Source organism: Otolemur garnettii, unplaced genomic scaffold (genome assembly GCF_000181295.1).
Source record: "Otolemur garnettii isolate 467f Iridium unplaced genomic scaffold, OtoGar3 scaffold00116, whole genome shotgun sequence".
NCBI classification, from domain to species: Eukaryota; Metazoa; Chordata; class Mammalia; order Primates; family Galagidae; genus Otolemur; species Otolemur garnettii.
The window spans coordinates 5,259,749-5,280,840 of NW_003852511.1; the positions used below are offsets into that span (position 1 = coordinate 5,259,749).

The 21,092-nt window shown below is 43.7% G+C and overlaps 2 protein-coding genes across 3 annotated transcripts in view; one reads left to right on the top strand and one right to left on the bottom strand.

The window, feature by feature from the left end:
- LOC100956004 (developmentally-regulated GTP-binding protein 1) overlaps positions 1–5,208 on the top strand; it is a 59,355-nt gene extending 54,147 nt beyond the window's left edge. The window contains exon 6 of the mRNA XM_023517674.1: positions 4,905–5,208. Coding sequence (XP_023373442.1) covers positions 4,905–5,004 — 100 coding nt within the window. The 3' untranslated portion in view covers positions 5,005–5,208. The remainder of the gene's footprint in view (positions 1–4,904) is intronic.
- A 3,895-nt stretch (positions 5,209–9,103) lies between these two features.
- Positions 9,104–21,092, bottom strand: part of EIF4ENIF1 (eukaryotic translation initiation factor 4E nuclear import factor 1) — a 65,760-nt gene continuing 53,771 nt past the window's right edge. The window contains exons 11-19 of one of the 2 annotated variants that reach the window (XM_023517663.1): positions 20,246–20,317; positions 19,308–19,491; positions 18,400–18,482; positions 17,640–17,779; positions 13,817–13,901; positions 12,289–12,421; positions 10,801–11,145; positions 10,383–10,547; positions 9,104–9,855 (exon numbers count right to left, since the gene is read on the bottom strand). In XM_023517663.1, coding sequence (XP_023373431.1) covers positions 9,614–9,855; positions 10,383–10,547; positions 10,801–11,145; positions 12,289–12,421; positions 13,817–13,901; positions 17,640–17,779; positions 18,400–18,482; positions 19,308–19,491; positions 20,246–20,317 — 1,449 coding nt within the window. In that variant the 3' untranslated portion in view covers positions 9,104–9,613. The remainder of the gene's footprint in view (positions 9,856–10,382; positions 10,548–10,800; positions 11,146–12,288; positions 12,422–13,816; positions 13,902–17,639; positions 17,780–18,399; positions 18,483–19,307; positions 19,492–20,245; positions 20,318–21,092) is intronic. The other variant, XM_023517664.1, reaches the window with a different exon arrangement.

Below are 21,092 nucleotides of genomic sequence, written 5' to 3' on the forward strand. Positions count from 1 at the left end.
TGAGGCTCTGTCTCAAAAAAAAAAAAAGAAAAAAAAGGGCTCGGCACCTGTGGCTCAAGTGGCTAAGGTGCCAGCCACATACACCTGAGCTGGTGGGTGAGTAGTCCTAGCTACTTCGGAGGCAGAGGCAAGAGAATCGCTTGAGCCCAGGAGTTGGGGGTTGCTGTAAGCTGAGATGTCACAGCACTCTACCCAGGGCAACAGCTTGAGGCTCTATCTCAAAAAATTAAAAAAAAAAAAAAAAGATATGTCCCCAATGCATCATATATAGGATTTCTGATGTCAGTATATCTAACTGATAATAGTATTTACTCTGATCACTTGGTTAAGTTGGCATTGGCTGGGTTTCTCCACTGTAAATAGTATTTTTTTCTTTGTATTTGATAAATAACTTGGGGGAGATACTTTGAGAATATGCAAATCCTGTTTCTCTTTAAATTTTTGCCTGTTGATTTTAGTATCTCTGAAGCTTGTCTGTGATGTTAGGTTTCTTGCTCAAATTATTCCAACTTTGGACATTAGGAAATCCTTTGTGTTGGCTTCTGTGTTCTTTTTTTTTTTTTCTTCTTAGCATTTCCTTACTTAGGCGCACTACTTAGATGTTCCTGCTTGACTTTTTTTTTTTTTTAATTGAATGGTAACTATGTACTTTAATGTACTTCTGGAGTACAGTGTGGGGTTTTCACACACAATCCGAAACACTTCCATCAAACTGGTTAACATAGCCTTCGTGTCATTTTCTTAGTTATTATTTTAAAACGTTCACATTCTGCTCTTAGAAAGATTCACTTGTACCCTTGTAAGATAAATCTCAGAAGTGATCCCTCCAATCCCCCTCCCTCCACCTCCTGGTTGACATTGGTTTTGCTTAGTCATGTCTCCAAGGATCTTTGGTTTTCAAGAGGTAGGGGCTTATTTATTCATTTTTTAGTAGGTTATTGCTTACAGATCCTCTCAGCAGATAGATAGGAAATACATATATGGATGCAAACCATGCCTACATATATGTTATATTTCTGTATCTAATCCATCCTATTCATCCATCTTTCTTGAAAACCATGAGACTATACCTTTACCTCTGATTCCATAGGATTCTTTCTAGCCTTTCCTCTTTTTTTTTTTTTTTAACTTTTCTCCAGCAATGAGATATGTATATGTTATTACTTGTTACCTGTTTACTTATTTTTATTTTTTTTGTTATTTTTTTTGAGACAGAGTCTCACTCTGAGACTCTTGCCTTGGGTAGAGTGTTGTGGCATCATAACTCACAGTAACCCCAAACTCTTGGGCTCAAGCAGTCCTTCTCTCTCAGCCTCCTAAGTAGCTGGGACTACAGGGACAAGCCACCACACCTGGCTAATTTTTTTTTTACTTTTTGTAGACAAGGTCTTGGTATGTTGCCAGGCTGGTCTAGTACTCCTGGCTTCAAGTAATCCTCTCACCTTGGCCTCCCAAGGTGCTGGGATTACAGGCATGAGCCACTGCACCCAGAATTGCTCTCCACATTCTTTTATCTAAAATAACTATATTCTATGGATAGGTGCTAATTTTCCACTACACTCAAGAGAATTATACTTTGGCTATTAATTAAACTAAAGATGACTCTTGGAAAAAGTTAGGCATTGTCCTTTAGCAGAATTCATAGATTTTTATTAACATATATGGCTCCTGCATTCCATGGTGATAGAACACTGTGGGTAGAAAAGTCTCTAGGGGCAGCACCTGTGGCTCACAAGGGTAGGGCGCCAGCCCCATATGCTGGAGTTGGTGGGTTCAAACCCAGCCCTGGCCAAAAAAAAAAAAGTCTCTAGAACTGTAAGTTTACCAGGGAATTAAAAGAGAGGGGAGTAAAATATTTTAGAGAAAAGACATGTCCAATCAAACAGAATTTTATTTGGTCACTATCCTATTATGTTTTCATTTTCTTTAATTATTACAGAAATAGCTGGGTTTTTTTTTTTTTTTTTTTTTTTGAGGCAGAGCCTCAAGCTGTCCCCCTGGGTAGAGTGCTGTGGCATCACAGCTCACAGCAACCTCCAACTCCTAGGCTCAAGCGAGTCTCCTGCCTCCGCCTCCCAAGTAGCTGGGACCACAGGTACCCGCGCAACACCCAGCTATTTTTTGGTTGCAGCCATCATTGTTATTTGGCAGGCTCGGGCTGGATTCGAACCCGCTGCCTTAGGTGTATGTGGCTGGCACCTTAGCCACTTGAGCCACAGGCGCTGAGCCATTTTTTTCTTTTTTTGAGACAGAGTTTTACTTTGTCACCCTCGGTAGAGTGCCATGGCATCACAGCTCACAGGAACCTCCAGCTCTTGGGCTTAGGTGATTCTCTTGCCTCAGCTTCCCAGGTAGCTGGGACTATGGGTGCCTGCCACAATACCTGGCTAGTTTTTTTGTTGCAGTTTGGCTGGAGCTGGGTTTGAACACTCCATCCTCTGTATATGGGGCCAGCGCCCTACTCACTGAGCCACAGGCATCGCCCTCTAGAAGTAGGATCAATTATCCGTAAGGGTTTTGATAGATTTTGCTGCCTTACTTTCCAAAAGGGCTTGAACCATTTATATTGTCATCACCAAAGTAGAAGGCTTGACTATACTGAGGCACTGAGTATGACTGCTAAAAACAGTTTTCTAGTTTTTTTTCTTTTTTTTTGAGACAGAGCCTCAAGCTGTCCCCCTGGGTAGAGTGCTGGGCATCACAGCTCATAGCAACCTCCAACTCCTGGGTTCAAGCGAGTCTCCTGCCTCCGCCTCCCAAGTAGCTGGGACGACAGGTGCCAGCCACAATTCCTGTCTCTTTTTTGGTTGCAGCCATCATTTGTTGTTTGGTGGGCCCAGGCTGGATTTGAACCTGCCACCCCAAGTGTATGTGGCTGGCGCCTTAGCCACTTGAGTCACAGGTGCCGAGCCACAGTTTTCTAGTTTAAGCTAGTGAGTAAAATGGTCACCTTGTATCCAAATATATTTACTTGTTAATACATTTGAAAAAATTTGTTTTACTAATTGTTATATCTGTTTCTGATATTTATATATTCCTTTTTGTAATATAGATTGTAAAGAGGTTGTAGTGCAATGATAGTATAATAACAATATGACCACTTTTTTTTTGGATAGAGCCTTGCTCTGTCCCCCAGGTTAGAGGGCAGTGGGGTTACCGTAGCTCACTATAATCTCAAACTCTCAGGCTCACGCGATTCCCCTTCCTTAGCCTCCCACCTAGCTGGGACTACATTTATGTCATGTAATTTATGTCATCATGTGTGAAATGGATAAAAATGTGATGTGTGTGCCACCTTCCTTGGCTAATTTTTCTATTGTTTATAGAGATGGGGTTTTGCTCTTTCTGAGGCTGATCTCAAACTCTTGAGCTCAAGGGGATCCTCCTGCCGCAGCCTCCCAGAGTGCTAGCTAGGCACGAGCCACTGCTGCTTGGCCTTGTTCACCAGTTTTTATTATTAGCACACCTATTCTTTTTTTTTTTTTTTTTAAGACAGAGCCTCAAGCTATCTCCCTAGGTAGAGTACTGTGGCATCACAGCTCACAGCAACCTAGAACTCCTGGGCTCAAGCAATTCTCCTGCCTCCGCCTCCCAGGTAGCTGGGACTATAGGTGCCCACCACAATGCCTGGCTATTTTTTGTTGCAGCTATCATTGTTGTTTGGTGGGCCCAGGCTGGATTCGAACCCACCAGCTCAGGTGTATGTGGCTGGCGCCTTGGCTGTTTGAGCCACAGGCGCTGAGCCTACACAACATATTCTTAATTTTCGAGGCCCACTGGCTACAAAACCACCTTTATATGTTCCAGTGAATCAAGAGGACATATCAATTACAATTTTTTTTTTTTGATAGTCTCACTTTCTCAACCCCAGTAGAGTGCTGTGGTCATAGCTCAGAGCAACTTCAGACTTCTGGGCTTAAGCAATTCTCTTGCCTCAGCCTTCCAAGTAGCTGAGACTTCAGGCACCCGCCACAATATCTGGCTATTTTTAGAGATGAGGTTTCGCTTTAGCTCAGGCTGGTCTCGAACTTGTGAGCTCAGGTGATCTGCCTGCCTTAGCCTCCCAGAATGCTGGGATAACAGGTGTGAACCACCATGCCCGGACCCAATTACACTTTCTTGATACAGAGGGAAGTCAGCCCTAATTTCTTATCCGTACTCACTAGTTTCAGTAGACCCAACAAAAACAGGTATTCTTTAACAGTCTTTAACTAACTTTGTATAGCTCTATGAATCAAACTTCAACCTGAATTTTTCAGGGTATTTCCTTTTAATAAATTCATACTTTTAATTTTAAATTAGTCTCCCTATATTACTCATTTGTTTAGGGACTTTTCTAAACTGACTCTGGAAGATGAACCATGCACTTTCAAGAGTCTTTGCCACCTAGTCAAGGCCTTAGTGTGCTATGTTGCTGGTGAAGATAAACCTCTGGGCTTTGAGTGTGGTTCTTGATGTGGAGCAGGGGCTTTTGGCTATTTCAGGTTTGTGGCTCTTAAGAGAAATGATTCTGGTGGCCCCTGTAGCTCAGTGGATAGGCCGCAGGCCACATACACCCAGGCTGATGGGTTTGAATCCAGCCTGGGCCAGCTAAACAACAATGGCAATTGCAACAAACATTGTGCAGTTGCTATTGTTGTTTAGCTGTGACAGGCACCTGTAGTTCCAGCTACTTGGGAGGCTGAGACAAGAGAATCGCTTAAGCCCAAGAATTTGAGGTTGCTGTGAGCTGTGATGCTGTGGCACTCTACTCAGAGCGACACAGTGAAACTCTGTCTCAAGGAAAATAAATAAATAAAAGAAGAGATAGATTCTAAATTTGAATATAAGGGTGACACCCAGGCAAATAGGGAAGAAGCTAGGTTATTCTTTACACTGACTATTCTTTTTTCCCTTCCATACAGTGCTCTGGTCTGGGGTCTGTCTGTGAAACATAATCCTCAAAAAGTGGGTAAAGATCATACCTTGGAGGACGAGGATGTCATTCAGATTGTGAAGAAATGATACATTCCCTTTTTCCCATCTTCTGGGCCAACCACAGCAACTTTTCCCATGGCCAACCACCCTACTCTCAACTCCTCCTGGGTTTGGCATCACTGGATCAGGATTCTGGGGAGGGAGTTGGAGGCATCCAAACTGGAACTTGACTTGTCTTACCATGGTGTCACTTTGTATGTCGAACTGCATAAAAGACCTGGGAGGCCAGCTGGCTGTGTGCAGTTCATGTGTCAATGTCAGAATTTGTTTTGGTATGGGCTGAATGAGTCAAGGATATACAGTGATACAGCTGCAGAAAGGGGTACTTGGGAGTGTGGTCTTGAGTGTGAAATGGATAAAAATGTGATGTGTGATACTTAGATATGGGAAACCCTTCCAGCTGGATGTAGCCTTCAGTCCTTTCAAATAGTTTTTCCCCACCTGATAAAGAGGAAGAGAGGAAGGACTCATTGTATCAACAAGTTAACTGATTATTCTCTGGAAGGCTAGCCCATTTGGGAGACAGTGTAGTGTGGCAGTTTAGGAAAGTAGGCAGAGGGAGTTTGAATTGCAGTTTACCCTCTAATTAGTTTGTAACCCTAAACAAGTTACCCAGCCTTTCTATGAGCCTCAGTTTCCTCTTGTAATGTGAGGATATTATAATAGTGCTTACTTTCTGGGGTGGTGATTGTTAGTATTAAGGGAGATGGTACTAGTAAATTGCTCTGGCTTTTTGTTACAGGCCCTTTACTTTAGTGGGTTCCTTTCTGGCCTAGTCAGACCACAGCTGTGTATCATCATTGTTGGGCTGAATGTTGAGCTGAACCATGCTGGGCCACCAAGTATCTCCTTTCCTATATCCTAGCCTTTCTGCTTCTGCTTGAACCACGCACACCCTCCTGGCAGTCCTAGGTGAACTGCCTCAGGTACCCCCTTCACATAACTTGGGTGGAAAGCAGAGCATTGTATGTGAGGCAACCAGTGTGATCAAAGCAGGGCTGTGTATACATATATGTATACTTATGGAGGTGGGAGGTTAGGTTAGGAGGAGGTTGGTGTCAGGACTACTTGAGAAAATACTAAGGACATGATTAGGTTTTGATGGCTGGAAATAAGGAAATTTAAGAAACTTGCTCTAATTCTGTGAGAATAATTGTCAAAAATCTTGGTATGTGGCTCAGTGCCTGTGGTTATGGTGCCAGCCACATACACGGGGGCTGACGGGTTCAAACCCAGCCCAGGCCTGCTAATCAAAGACAACTTACAACAACAAAAAAATAGCCAGGCATTGTGGCGGGTGCCGGTAGTCCCTGTTACTTGGGAGGCTGAGGCAAGAGAATCGCTTAAGCCCAAGAGTTTGAGGTTGTTCTGAGCTGTGACACCACAGCACTCTGAGGGAGACACTAATAGTGACTCTGGCTCAAAAAAAAAAAAAAATTCTTGGTGTGATGGGCTAGCAAGAATATAGGCAGAGGGAGGATGTGACACGTATGTGCATAGGAGAAATCTAAACTAGGTAACTGACTTGCTCTTTTAAAGAAATCAAAGATTATTTTAGTATGAACTATAGAGATAAAGGATAGTTCCTGAGAAAGAAAAGTATGTTTGCAGTAAGACAGAATTTGATTATCTTCAAATGAGGCCAGCTAGAGCTTTTAGCAAGGATGTGGGGATTATTCACATGTTCAGCTTTTGTCCAGTGCTTATTCTTCCTGCTGCTCTCATTGACAGTTGTTTCTCTTTGATAGTCTTCCTAAAGCTTGGGCTTAGCACTGTCCCCAGACCCAGGAATAAGCTCCTCAGGCCTGGTATCCTAAATCTCTTTTCAGAACACAGACTTTGCTATCTGGTGCATTCATAGTAGAGACCATGATGTCTAGAGCCTGTCCCAACTTGACAGGTGCAAAGGGAGCTATGTGATTTCCGGCATGTTTTACTCTCTAGCCAGGACATAGTAAATTTGGGGGGACTATTCATGCCAAAATTCACAGCTTTTAGCATTGCCAGGATGCTGGGGACAGGTTGCTGAAATCCAGTTCATCCAAGGCCTCAGTTTGTGCTATGAATAGGCCTTGAGTCCATCATTCAGCACCCTCCCCTCTGCTTGAAGTGTAGGGCCTTGGTCCTTGAGTAGACTGTACCCTACCTTCCCTTCTTTCTCCTTTGGTCTTAGACTTGGCAGTTTTGAGAGGGGCACAGTTTGATGTTAGGAATTCTGAGGTGGGGAGTGGAGGCAAAAGAGGAGGTTAATATGTCTTCCAGGCGCTAAGGGGCTGATAATAGAACGAGAGGGTAGAGACAGAGATGTCTTGGCCAGGAAGAAGGGATGTTTGGGACTCTGGGATGTCCAGCACACACAAGATAAGCGTAGAGCAGTTGGGGCTAGAAGGATTTGCAAAGTAAAAGTTAAGAGAACCTAAGGATGTATAAGGCATTCTGGAAGTAAAACAGCTAAGAGCCACAGAGATCATGAAATATCTGCTTTTAAGGAGGGGAGCTCAGGTAGGAGGAGAGGAAAGAACAATACTCCCAAAGGAAGTAGTTGAGTAGCCAGGCATTGGTAGGTCAGTGTGAATGAAAATGTGACTTGTACTATAGTCAGTAGCTATCTTCTGAAAAGTGTGGCTACACTTGATTTATGCCCTCTTTTGCTTCCACTCCCCACCCCACCCTCTTCCTCCAGTCCATCATGGTGACCAAAGTAGTTCTGCTAAAACCTGTCTGGCTACCCTCTGTTGGTACTCCTAGCAACACTCCCTTATTTCCTAGTTCCATCTCGTCAATCACCACCTAATGGCTTTGCCCTTTTGCTTAGTGCCTCTGTTTGTTCATGTCCCCACCAGCTTCTAGCCTAAAAGGAAGCCTTTACTGGATTTACCCAATCCTTACCTTGCACCTATTACTTTTGGTTCAACATGGGAGTGGAAGACGATACACAGGAAAGGTAGAACCAGATTCAGGCATGTCTGTTCTACAATTGACAATTGGGACAGCTCTCTGGCTTCAACCTATGGACACTAGAAAGCAAGAGGGTGTATTTCTGAAGCTGAGGAATCATGCTGAGAGCAAATAGCACTGGAGGTGAGAGAAGTATCACCAATGAGATTGAAAATATCAGGGAGAGACTGACCTTATGCTTAATTCATAAAGCCAGGTTGTAGTGAAAGGTGGCCTGTTTTCGTACATTCCTGAAAGTAGAAGGCAGGGTGAACAGTTCCAAGTTTATAGCCAATAAAGCCACCTTGCTCTTCACTTGTGAACTGAAGAATAACTTTATTACTAAATGGACCAGTATCTTAAGAACTCAAGCAGATTAACTTCAGGAGCTTGAGAAATAAATTCGACCTCATCACGACGGACTAAAACACCTTCAGTCAGGAATGGGGATTCCTGAGTAACATACAGACTCCTTCTCCTCCAATGCTATGTGTATAGTTAAGGTGTAATAAAATAATTATGAATTAAGGAATGAGATACAGAACACAAAGTCAGTTAACACAGGCATCAGTCTTTTTTGGAGCTGAGTGTAGGTGGTCTTGCTTTGTTGCTTGGGCTAGAGTGCAGTGGTGTCATCGTAGCTCACTATAACCAACTCCTGGGTTCAAGTTATCCTGTCTCAGCCTTCTGAGTAGCTGAGTACAGGTGCATACCACACCTGGCTAATTTTTCTATTTGTAGATTTGATGTTCTAACTATATTGCTTAGGCTGGTCTTGAACTCCTGGCCTCAAATGATCCAAAGTGCTAGGGTTACAGAGGTATAAGCCAAAGTGCTTGGCTCAGAATCTTGAAAGAAGTTCTACATGGAGAATTTAGAATTCAATGAATTAAATCAGAACTCTTGTAGAAAAAACAGTTTGGAAATTAAGCCATAGATACCCTTCTATTAGCCATAAACCTACATATAAGGTCACCCCAGCCTAAACTGATCCATTGGTGTCTTTAAGGCTCAGGAAAGGCAGCCATACCTTCATCCTTCTAAACCGAGACAGACTTAAATTCTATGAGTTTTAAGAAAAATTAAAACTTAAGATCAAGTCCCTTGAGGAAAATACTGACCCTCAAGGTTCCACTGGTTAGAAATGAGGAATGGATTCAGGGAAGAAATAAAGACAACAGTGCCTTTCACTTCATCCACACACTTAACATATGCAGCTTTAATCAACAAAAAAGTCCCAAATGTACAAGTGAAAAAAATCCAAACTGTTGACACAGGCCTAACTAATACCAGCTACTTTTATGTACAGCTGTATAAGTTCAAAAAAGCTATCCTATATGTATATACAAAAGTTGTTTATACATAGGTCTGTACATAAGGGTCTATACATTTATTTCCTCAGAACCCTTAGGTGCCACCTTAGTGAGGACACCAACACTTCATTCACATATATTTTACAAAAAAAGAAAGACTGCTTCCAGGACTGACAACACTGCATCCTGTATTCAGACAATAAAGGCTCCACTTGATTGGTTAAGATCCTTCCATCATAATGCAGACCACACCATGTGCGTGGGGCCCCTAAAGAGTGCTTCGCACAGAGTGCTCCCAAGTAAAACCCCGTAAACCAACACAAGATAAGAAGGAAGAAGAGTCCTGCCACCCCAGGTCCAGGCTTAGGTGAGCCTGCATGCCCTGCTCACTGTCGGTATTCCAATTCATCCACACTGATGACTTTGGCAGGCATGGATGGCAGGGGCTGCTGTAGCACATCTGAGCCAAACCATTTGGCGAGGCCCACAGGGGAGCTGCTCCTTTGACTGGGGCGATGCTCTAGCTGGGAGTGCATGTGAGGCAGGCCTGAGCGGCTGGGCACATTCTGAGGTGGAGTCTGAACACTGACAGCTGCTGCCTGGGAACCAGAGCCTGGAGGATGCAGAACTGTGGAGATAAAAAGGGTTAACATCCACAGCATGTTCTTAGGCCCTACTTCATTTAAACCCTATTTCCAAATAGGAATCTTAACCAGAAGATTTATTCTGGGGCTTTTTTAGAAAGCTTTCTTGCAGAATGCTAGAAACGAGTATCTTGATAAACTATTTGCTCAGAAACCACAATATTGGAAATCCACCCTGGATGACAGGACCACTACACCTTCCTATGGCAAGTAATGCATCATAGCATCAGTAACAAGAGTTGATGAGAGGACATCTACCCTGTGCAGGCCCTGTGCCAAACCAGTTAGGACTCTCAGCCTTCTCTCCTAATAGGCAAAAGACAAAGGAAACCAGAGCACACTTGGCTCAAGGTCAGTTTACTTCATCCTATTCTCTGGTTACACCCTTGCTCTAATTTGCTAGAACAAGTCAAAGAATGAAGTGTGTCAATTCGTCTCCAATGGAAACTACTATAAGCTTCAAGATGACTCGAACCCACTCCAAACTCACTTGGCCCATTCCTGAACCTACCTGAGCGCTGTAGCTGCTGCTGCATCATTGCCAGATGCAGTGGTGTCCCAGGTCGAGGGTTTAAGAGAGGGTGACTAGCAGCAGGTAAAGGGTAAAAGGGCTGACCCAGGATTGGGCCAGATATTCCCTGTAAATGGGTCAGGTCCATCCCAGGAGGAAGCACACCTGTTGAAGGGAAAAAAAAAAAAAAAAAAACACCTGAGTAGTAGTCAATGTTACCTGGAATTTTTTGTTTGTTTTTTTGCAGGTTTTTTTGGCCAGGGCTGGGTTTGAACCTGCCACCTCCGGCATAAGGGGGTGGCACCCTACTCCTTTGAGCCACAGGCACTGCCTGTTACCTGGAAATTTTTAAGCTTAGACTGTATAGTTGCTGATCTGGAAGTTTATTAAGAGTGAACAATGCATACCATAAACTTACCAGCTTGAAGCAAACTTGAAAGATGCTGTGGATGTATTCCCTGGGCCAGCATCCTTTGCACCAACCCGGGGTGAAGCTGGTGAGCAGGCCGAACAATAGGGACATGGGGGACAAGGGGAACTTGGTGGACAGGACGGAGAAAAGGTGTTCCTTGGACTGGGGACACCAGGGTGGGTGTTTTTCTCCCAGTTGCTTTAGGTCGGTAATCTTGTTCTTTGGTGTAACGATTGGTCTGGGACAAGGGGGTGGAACATGAAGACCGCTGTAACGTTGACAATTTGGGATTTGTAGTGGGAGAAGCGTCTCGATCAACACTGGGTACAGAATTGGATGACAGGAGTTTTTCTGTAAGGATCCAAACACAAAGAAAATTTTGGCAAACTTTTCCTGATTTTGTCTTCCAGATGGTCAAGTCAGTCTCATTTCTTAAGTTCACAATTATATTTGACCTCTTTAACAAGTTTAAAAAACTGCATGTTAGGGACCATCATTTACTTTATAAATAGGACCAAAAGATGAACTGTTGGGCACTTTGCTGTAAATGGCTGTGGCCTGCATCTGTATGGGGGCTAGTCCTATCTTAGTCAGCTGTTTGGGATTAATATGCTTTTCCGCCTAAGGGGGAAAAAAATCCAACTATAAAATTATGCAAATCCATTATAACAGAATTTTTTTTGAAAGACAGTCTCACTCTGTTTCCCTTAGAGTGCAGTGATGTCATCATAGCTCCTTAGAACCTCAAACTCCTACACTCAAGCAATCCTGCTTCAGCCTCCCAAGTAGCTGTGACTATAGGCATGTGTGACCATGCCAAGCTGATTTTTCTATTTTTTAGTAGAGATAGGAGTAGAGGACCAACCTGCGCAAGAGTGAGACCCTGAGTTCAAGTTACCCTCCTTCCTGGGTCTCCCAGAGTACTAGGATTATAGGTAGGAGCCACTGTTGCTGGCCCAGATAATTTAAACAGCAAACAGTGGTCAAAGACTCTGAACTTTCTGAAGGGACTCTTCTTCATCCTGCCCCACTCCCCATCAGCTTTCTTAAACACAGGCAAAAAGCTCTCTAAAATACCTGTATTAGAATCTATGTGTCACCATATCCTTCACAAACTCTACTGTGTAACTCCTAAAAGCCTCTGACATGCTTTCTGTATTTGACACTGAAGCCTTCATGGATAGGAGAGAATCTTTCAAAAGTATAAAACTGGCCAAATGCACTAATTATTCAACTTATTGAATTCAAATTATTCAATTTATGATAAGTATCATAAACTACAGCTTTTTCTTCCTGTATGATACTAGCGTTCTTAGAATTTTGAACAGCTAAGTGACTGTGAGCTACCCCAAAGCTTTTAGAACTGCAGTCCAGAGAAGCCAGGAGTGTTGCCCAGGGCTTTGTAGAGCATCAAGGTCAGGCTGGCAGCACTCAAGCTGTATTCTCTCTGTCACATACTTTTCTTGAGCAATACCCTCAACAGCTCTGCAGTACCTTCACTGGCCTTTTGAGTATCCTCTTTACTATCACCAAGAGCTGCTTTTCCAGATACTGGCTCCTCCTTGCTTTTCTCTTTGCTCTCGTACATCTTACGAATCACTGAGGTAGGGGTAAAAGAAGGAGAAAGCTGCAGAGAAAAACAATTGGCATTAGCCTCTAATTGCCTTTCCTTAACATGAAGCCAGGATTAACTGGCCAAGCTACTCAATAAGGTGAACAGTCCCCATACTGCCTATATGGTAGCCATGTCCAAATCCTATGGTGTCATCTGTAGCTGTTGGAAGAAAAAAAAAATGGGGCAAATAGTGTCCCAAGTGCATCATCCCTTGCTCACAATTCTTATGATGGGGACCTACCAGTACAGCTTCTGCTTCACCCATTTCCCAGCCCAACATTAGGCTGGGAAGAAGGGAAAACCATGGCCAGAAATATACTCTGGAGCAACAGCCCTTTCTTCTGGGAAAGGATTTCAGAGATAACCTCGGAACCTAAATATTTCCTTTCTTAATTTGCCGTTAAGATTCATTGCTTGGAATCATTTGTTCCCATCTCTTCACTGTCTTTCTACTTTAATTTTACTATGCATGTGTTTTCTCATTAGACAACCCCATATCCTTGATGGTAGGAGACAGATCATGGCTTAAGAACTAAAAAGTTCCTTCCAGACCCCGTCTTCAAGGTAACTGGTACAGAGATTCACTTGGGGTCCTGAAGCACAGAGCAAGCCCTGCCCCCATTTATAAGCTTTGACTAGATGGTAAAGGTTTGTGGGGAACTTTTTTTTTGAGATAGAGTCTCACTATGTCGCCCTTGGTAGAGTGGCATCACAGCTCACAGCATTTTGGGCTTAAGCAATTCTCTTGCCTCAGCCTCCCCCAAGTAGCTGGGACTACAGGCACCCAACACAACGCCTGGCTATTTTTTGTTGTTGTTGCAGTTATCATTGTTTAGCTGGCCTGGGCAGGGCAGGGTTCAAATCCGCCATCCTAGGGCATGTGGCTGGCTCTGTAACCACTGGACTATGGGCACCGAGCCGGGAATAAAACATTTTTAAAGTAATGCTACTCAGTCGTAAAACTAGCCATGTCACTGCATAAATAAACCCTTCCATTGCAGCCTTAGTTCACATCACTGAGACCTGAATCAGCACATGAACTCCATGTTTCACTGAGCTCCCCATGATCTGACCTGTCACCCCCTGTCCACCTCACCTCCCATCTCTCTCTTGTCTTCCTGCTTCCCCACACCAACTGTTTGTTTGAATGTGCTGTATCACCTTGTGTGTCCTGGCCCATGTTTGTTTATCTGCTGGGACACTTTCTCCAATTCAGGGGCTTCATTAGAATCCTAAGTGTTAGACTGTGACATCAAAGGGGAAGATCTAAATAGGTAAGTATGAAAAACCACTAGATCAGCTCTTCCTGTGGAAAGCACTCATTTAGGGGCACACAAGGTAAAAACATAGGCACAACCAAACAAGGAGAAGCCTTCAAGTCATTCACAGTCATTAAAGGTCACTGACCATGCTTGTGATGGAGGCAGCGGGGGCAGGGGAAGAGGAATTCCCTCGGTGCACAGGTGCTGGTGACTTGGTCACTCGCTGTTGCCTATGAACAAACCAGTTATCAGTGTGAGCCCCAATGTGTTCAAACACCAAGTCCTAAAACCATATAATACTCGGGACTAGCTAGGAATTTAACATCCCTTTCCCTTATCTAATTCAGTTCCCCAAGCACTTAGTAAGTGTCAAAGATACACAATAGTACATGGTAGTACTAAGAGAAGAGAAAAACGTAACAAAACATGGCCCTGGATTTGCAAGAGCCGTTAGTTCTGTGGGACACAATAAACTAGGGCAAACCAAAGCATGTAGTATTAGGTATCAATCAGGCACAATGGAAAAATTGAGGGGAAGAAGGAATGCCAAGGCACTCCAGGAACTAGGGAAGTTACTTGGGGAAAAAGCTGCATTAAAATGAGTTTAAGCAACAAAAAGCTCAAATGGTTCAGGTAGAGGAAATAGGTACAGGGGACTTGGCAATAGTAGGGTTTACCCAGGGTAGGTATAAGGTTTATTTGTAGACCACAGTGAGATAAGCTAGGGAGGGTCTTTATTCCTGGTGCTGGCTGTGCACCAGAGGGCAGGGAGAAGCACTCAATAGAACAGTAAATGGCATAGAACTGATGCTGAGACACTAGTTCTAAAATCACACGGAATCAAGAGTTTTAGCTACTTTAAGACCCAGTTATATACAGCCTTCTCCACCAAACCTGGTCTGCACACACACCTCAGGGCCTCCCAAACTAAAATAATAGACTTCCCACCTCTCCCTAGCTATTCTACTCATTCTCCCTTAACTTGGAAGAAAATGGGAATCAGTTGATGGGGTAAACAATAACAAGTTGAGAGGAAAAAGAATTATGCAAACTTGCTGGCTATTAAAACTTCAGCCATATTAAACTTTGTACAACAAAGGCTAGTACCCTACTGCTGCCACACTGCAACACTGAGTATTGAATGTGGGCAATTCAATGTGGGCAAACAGATCAGTGGTGTTCAGAGTGACTGCAGGTGAACTCCAAACCTAAAGGTTGCACATGACCTATCATTTAATACTTTCAGTAAACATAATCTGAGCACCTACTATGCACTAGACACTGTTCTAGGGATTTACCAGTGATCAAAAGACAAAAATCTATGGCTTCGTGAAAGTTACATTTTTTTTTTTGAGACAGAGTCTCACTTTGTCACCCTCGGTAGAATGCCATGACATCATAGCTCACAGCAACCTCCAGCTCTCAGACTTAGGTGATTCTCTTGCCTCAGCCTCACGAGCAGCTGGGACTACAGGCACCTACCACAAAGCCTGGCTGTTTTTTTTTGTTGAGATATTTTTTTTGTTGATGTTTGGCCGGTGCTGGGTTTCAACCCGCCACCCTTGGTATATGGGGCCAGCGCCCTTCTCACTGAGCCATAGGCGCTGCCCAGAAGTTACATTCTTGAGAGGGGTTGCTATAAGCAGGGTGACACAAACAGTATGCTAGAAGGTGATAAGTACAGTCAGAAAAATAAAGCAAGGCCAGGTGAAAGGCATGTCAGACAGCTATACACAGGGTGTTTGGGGTGATTATTTGATCTAAAACATGAAGGCTGTACTGAATGATTTGAGTCTGCTTGCTAGTTTGAATAAATCACATTTTAAAAACCTAAGTATCTGTAAAGAGGCACTTATTTACCTTTACCACCTCTACCTCCCAAATCTACCTCACAGGGCTGATGAGAAGATTGAATACAATTTGGGATACTGAAAGTGCTTTTAGGGGCAGTGCCTGTGGCTCAGTGGGTAGGGCTCATTGAGCCACAGGTTCCGCCCCAAAAGTTTTTCTTTTTACAGTTTTTGGCTGGGGCCGGGTTTGTACCCACCACCTCCGGCATATGGGGCCAGCACCCTACTCCTTCGAACCATAGGCGTCACCCGAAAGTTTTTCTCTTTTAAAAAGACAAGGTCTCCCCACATTGCCCAAGCTGGTTCAAACTCCTGGGCTGAAGCAATCCTCCTGCCTCAGCCTCCCAAGTAGCTGGCACTGCAGGTGCACACCACCATGCCTGGTTAATTTTTCTTTTCTTTCTATTTTTTGACAATTTCACTCTGTCACTCTAAGTCAGGCATCCTCAAACTAAGGCCCTTGGGGCCACATGTGGCCTGCCTAAGATATTTATCTGGCCTGCCGGGTGTTTTTGCCACTGCTGCCTGTCCTGCTTAGCAGCTGACTTGTCCCAGGGCCTGCAGTCTGGCCCTCCAATGGTCTGAGGGACAGTGAACTGGCTCCCTGTTTAAAAAGTCTGAGGACCCCTGCTCTAGGCCAATCTCTTGGGCTTAAGCAATCTTTTTGCCTCAGCCTCCCAAGTAGCTGGGACTAAAGGTGCCCCCCACAATACCTGGCTAGTTTTTCTGTATTTATTAGAGGTAGGGTCTCATTCTTGCTCAAGCTGGTCTAAGCTCAAGCAATCCACCACCTCAGACTCCCAGAGCATTACGATTACAGGTGTGAGGCACCACACCTGGCTTAATTTTTCTATTTTTGGTAACTGGGTACAGCCAAATATTGTATGGGCAAGACTATAGTGTTAAGGGATATACATTTTAGTGATGAAACCAAAGAAGTTAAGGCAGACTACTTTTCTTTTTCTTTTTTTTTGAGACAGAGTATCAGTATGTTGCCCTTGGTAGAGTGCCATGGAGTCACAGCTCACAACAACCTCCAACTCTTGGGCTTAAGTGATTCTCTTACCTCAGCCTCCCAAGTAGCTGGGACTACAGGCACCTGCCACAAAGCCCTGCTATTTTTTGCTGCAGTTGTTGTTGTTTAGCTGGCCCAGGCTGGGTTCGAACCCGCCACCCTCGGTGTATGTGGCTGGCGCCGTAACCACTGTGCTATAGGCGCCACGCCAAGGCAGACTACTTTTTAAGACTGGATAGAAGTAACTTTTGAGGAAGAAATGGAGTATTACTGGCACAGGGCACAAGGAAGGCTAACCAAGGGAGTTTGTGTTACAAGCTACACATTTGTTTTATGCAGTTTTCTGTGTTTTATTTTGCTATGAAACAGAATTGTGCTACTCTTTTCCCTTTTATTGCCAACTCATGAGTCTTTTCTTTTTGCTACTTGTCCCAGCTAAAGAGAGAAAAATCAGTAATCCATTTGTCAACAGCTCTCACCAACAAACCTCTGATGTAACAAACCTGCATCAAGGGACAAACTGGTAACATGAAATCTGTGGGGGAAGGAATAAGAAGCTATGCTATCTTATGCTAGATATATTTACTCATAACAATCTTGAGGTAAATTAGGCAGGCAGCATCCTTTCCATTTGACTAATTAGCAAACTGAAACCAAAAACAGTAACTTGTAAATCAAGAATAAATGACATAGGATGAAAAACTCTATGGTCCTGCAGTCAAATCTAATATTATTTTCTCAAAAATATTTGGAGTGGGCAATTCAATTCAAGATGGGGGAGGGAGAATGAGAGAAGAGAAAGAGAGAAGAGGGAAGGGCAGGGAATGGATATATTCCCACTTAATGGGCACAATGTAAAGGTATATGGCTCACCTCTTGGGTGCGAGACACAACTATAAGAGGGATTCTACCTAACAACTGCAAACACTGTAACCTAGTTTGGACTCTCACATTAACCTGAAATTTAAAAAAAAAAAGAAAAAAAGTGGAGTGGGACAGAATCTCTACCATATATGTACAGAATTACATTACAGATAACTAATTTGTTAATTTCTGGAAAACTACATTTGCAAATTCCCACGTGGAAAAGATTAATAATTTACCTGTTTCTGAATCCATCTCTGGTTCTGTCCATCTGTGGTTTGCCAAAACCAGGCTGGTAGAAGTTTGTGGCCTGTACAGCAAGGTCATGGGGCAAAGCCAGCCCTTCCAAAGCTGCCTGTTGTAACTCTAGCTGGCTCATCTGCCGAACAGAAGTGGCAAGGGAGTGTGAGTGGAAGAATGAAAATAGTATACTTTCTACAAAGTTATCTCTTAAATCTTAGAAAGGTACTTATAAGCGGCAGGTGAGAAAAATTAGATACTGCAAATCAGACAACTATGCTGCTATTCATGGAACAAGATTTTAACTATTTAAGGAGTACTGTATTTAGCAATTTTCTCACCTTTATTGACCTTGCATTCTAGGTCAAAACTTTCTTTCTTTCCTTCTTTTTTTTTTTTTTAAGAGAGTCTCAAGCTATAGCCCTTGGTAGAGTGCCGTGACATCACAGCACACAGCAACCTCCAACTCTTGGGCTTAAGTGATTCTCTTGCCTCTGCCTCCCAAGTAGCTGGGACTATAGGCGCCCGCCATAATGCTGGGCTATTTTTTTTGGTGGAGCTGTCATTGTTTGGAGGGCTAGGGCTGGATTTGAACCCGCCAGCTCTGGTGTATGTGGCTGGTGCCCTAGCCACTAAGCTACAAGCGCCGAGCCTCAAAACTATTTCTAAAAAACGCAGCAATTTGTTTCTGTACCATATAAGCAACAATAAGGTGAAAAGCAAAGAACAGATTCAGTTTTAGAAAGAACTCAGCCTGACCTGGGCTGTGACAGGGCTCATGGGCTTGCGCATGCCTTGGAATGGGTCTCCAAGTAGCTGCTGTGGTCCTGGAGTAAAACCTGCTGGGGAAGTTATAATATCAGTGACTATCAAGATGGCACATGTGCATGAGGGAAGCATTATAACTAATGTGTGCTGCTCCTTGCTGAACACCATTCTCTTCTGGGAAACACTGACTCTGGGCTGAAAGATTTCCCTCTTCCTCTGTATTCCCCACAGTGGGTTATGTGTAGACCTCAATCAGAGTACTTAATACCCCAAATTGTCTGGTTTATTCATCTTTCACCACTAAGCTGTCAGTTTTGTCTCTTTCAAAGCCAAGACCTCTACCTGGAAAAAAAAAAGCTTTTCCAGCCAGCAATTTAGCCCATTATAACTAAGCCAACTGGTAAGAAAGCTGAGATCAGTTCTGAGGTTTGCTGGTCTTTCCACTCTGTCCCTGATTACAGATAGGAAATTTCAAAAATTGTCTCTTCAAGGTATTACTGGGAAGAGCCAGAGTGGCCAGCACCCTAAAGTGGTCCAATATGGCAGAAACATTATGATATTCTGTGCAAACACACTGCTAAGACAGCTAGCTTTCTGGAGTTTTTTCAGTTGCAAGAGTTCACAGCTGATTGTCTTATCAAATTCAACGGCTTGCTAGAGAGCCACTACGCTGATTTCTACTGTATTATCAAGGAACAACTTAAGCCAAATTAACTTGCAGCTGGAGATATAAGCTATTTTCTATATTTGTTCCCCCCACGCCCAGAAAGTATAATACATTCACTTATTTTTTTTTTAAACTCCTTAAGGATGGCATGCTAGACGGCTGGTTGTAGAAGTATAACCTATGTAGAGGGTGGGGTAGGGGAGGACAGATATCTATGCTTAAGGGTATTTACCAATTGGTGATGGTATTCTTGGGCGAAGGTAGTCTGCTGAGGCTGCTCGAGTTTGAAACACCTGTGACAAGGGAGGAGAGGGTGCTCTTTGGCCCAGTAAAGATGTTGTAGGCTCCAAGCTCCCCATAAGGCCACTCAGAAGATTAGAAGAAGTAGGTCTCTGAACTGGTTGGCCCAGAAGTTCCTAAAGACAGACAATCCAAATCCCTATGAAAACATTTAGTTATTCTTTCTAGTTAGAGTCTGTGGACTATAGGTTAACTTTTTGAAACCAAATGAGGAAATCTCCCACATGCTCCACTGGGGGACTTGACATGCATATATGCAACAAGTTCCTCTGAATGTTCAGCTAGCAACATTTGCTTTATGTTAGTGCTACAGAATATAGGTAATATACTTAGTTTCACAGAAACTGCAAACCTGTAAAATGGACATCAAGCTTACTTTGTCAACTTTTTTAGCCACCCCCTCTCCCATTTGTTGAAAAAATTTTTGTTTGTTTTGTTTTTTTGAGACAGAGCCTCAAGCTGTCTCCCTGGGTGGAGTGCCGTGACATCACAGCTCACAGCAACCTCCAACTCCTGGGCTCAAGCAAGTCTCCTGCCTCAGCATCCCAAGTAGCTGGGACCACAGGCGCCAGCCACAATGCCTGGCTAATTTTTGGTTGCAGCCATTGTTGTTTGGCGGGCCCAGGCTGGATTGGAACCCACCACCGTAGGTATATGTGGCTGGCACCTTAGCCACTTGAGCCACAGGCGCCAAGCCCATCTGTTGAAATTAACAGCAACACAGAACCACGCCAGGCAGCAGTTTTCACATCCCCAACTGCCAGGCAACATGGATCATTCTCTAAGGCCCAAAGATGGACCACTACACAAAACCAGTTCAGAGGACTACTGTTCAAGACTCTAAGGCTGTAGTATAAGACTGGGAAGTACCTGTAGGATGTTCTTAGGGACAGGCTGCCCTGGAATCTCAGCAGGGGACATCAAATGGCTTTCAAGATTTCGCTAAAAAAGTCAAAAGAAAAACTGGCTTTAACCTTCTTAGCTTACAGATTAACTGGGAAACACAAGAAACAAACACTTTCCCCCTTCAAGGAGTTATACTTAACAGCAGAAAGATGTTCAAGTCACAGAAAACTTAGACCAACTTGTTCTACTCACATCACACAAGTCCTAAAAAGTCTGAGAATGGAGAGAACATATATATACAAAGTCCACTTAGAACCTGTGTGCTAACTCAAGCCTATTTCCTTGTTCCTAACACTGTGGCCAAAGAAAGTGAAAAATAGGAGCACTTATTTAGTAAGCCACATAAATCGAGGATTTATAGATTTCAATTTTTTTATGTGGAGACAAGAATCTCACTTTGTCACCCTCGGTAGAGTGCCAAGATATCACAGCTCACAACAACCTGGGCTTAAGGGGTTCTCTTGCCTCAGCTTCCTGAGTAGCTGGGACTATAGGTGCCTACCACAACACCTGGCTTTTTTTTGTTGCTGTTTTTTAGCTGGCCGGGGCCAGGTTCAAACCCGCCACCCTTGATATATGGGGCTGGCGCCCTACGCACTGAGCCATGGCACCGCCCTAGATTTCAATTTTGACACAACCTTTCCTACTTTTTGAGATAGACAGGGTCTTGCTGTGTCACCCTAGGTAGAGTGCAGTGGCTCACTGCAACCTCAAACTCCTGGTTGGGCTCAAGTGATCCTTCTGCCTCAGCCTCCTGAGTAGCTGAGACTATAAGATGCATGCTGCCACACCTGGCTAATTTTTCTGGGTT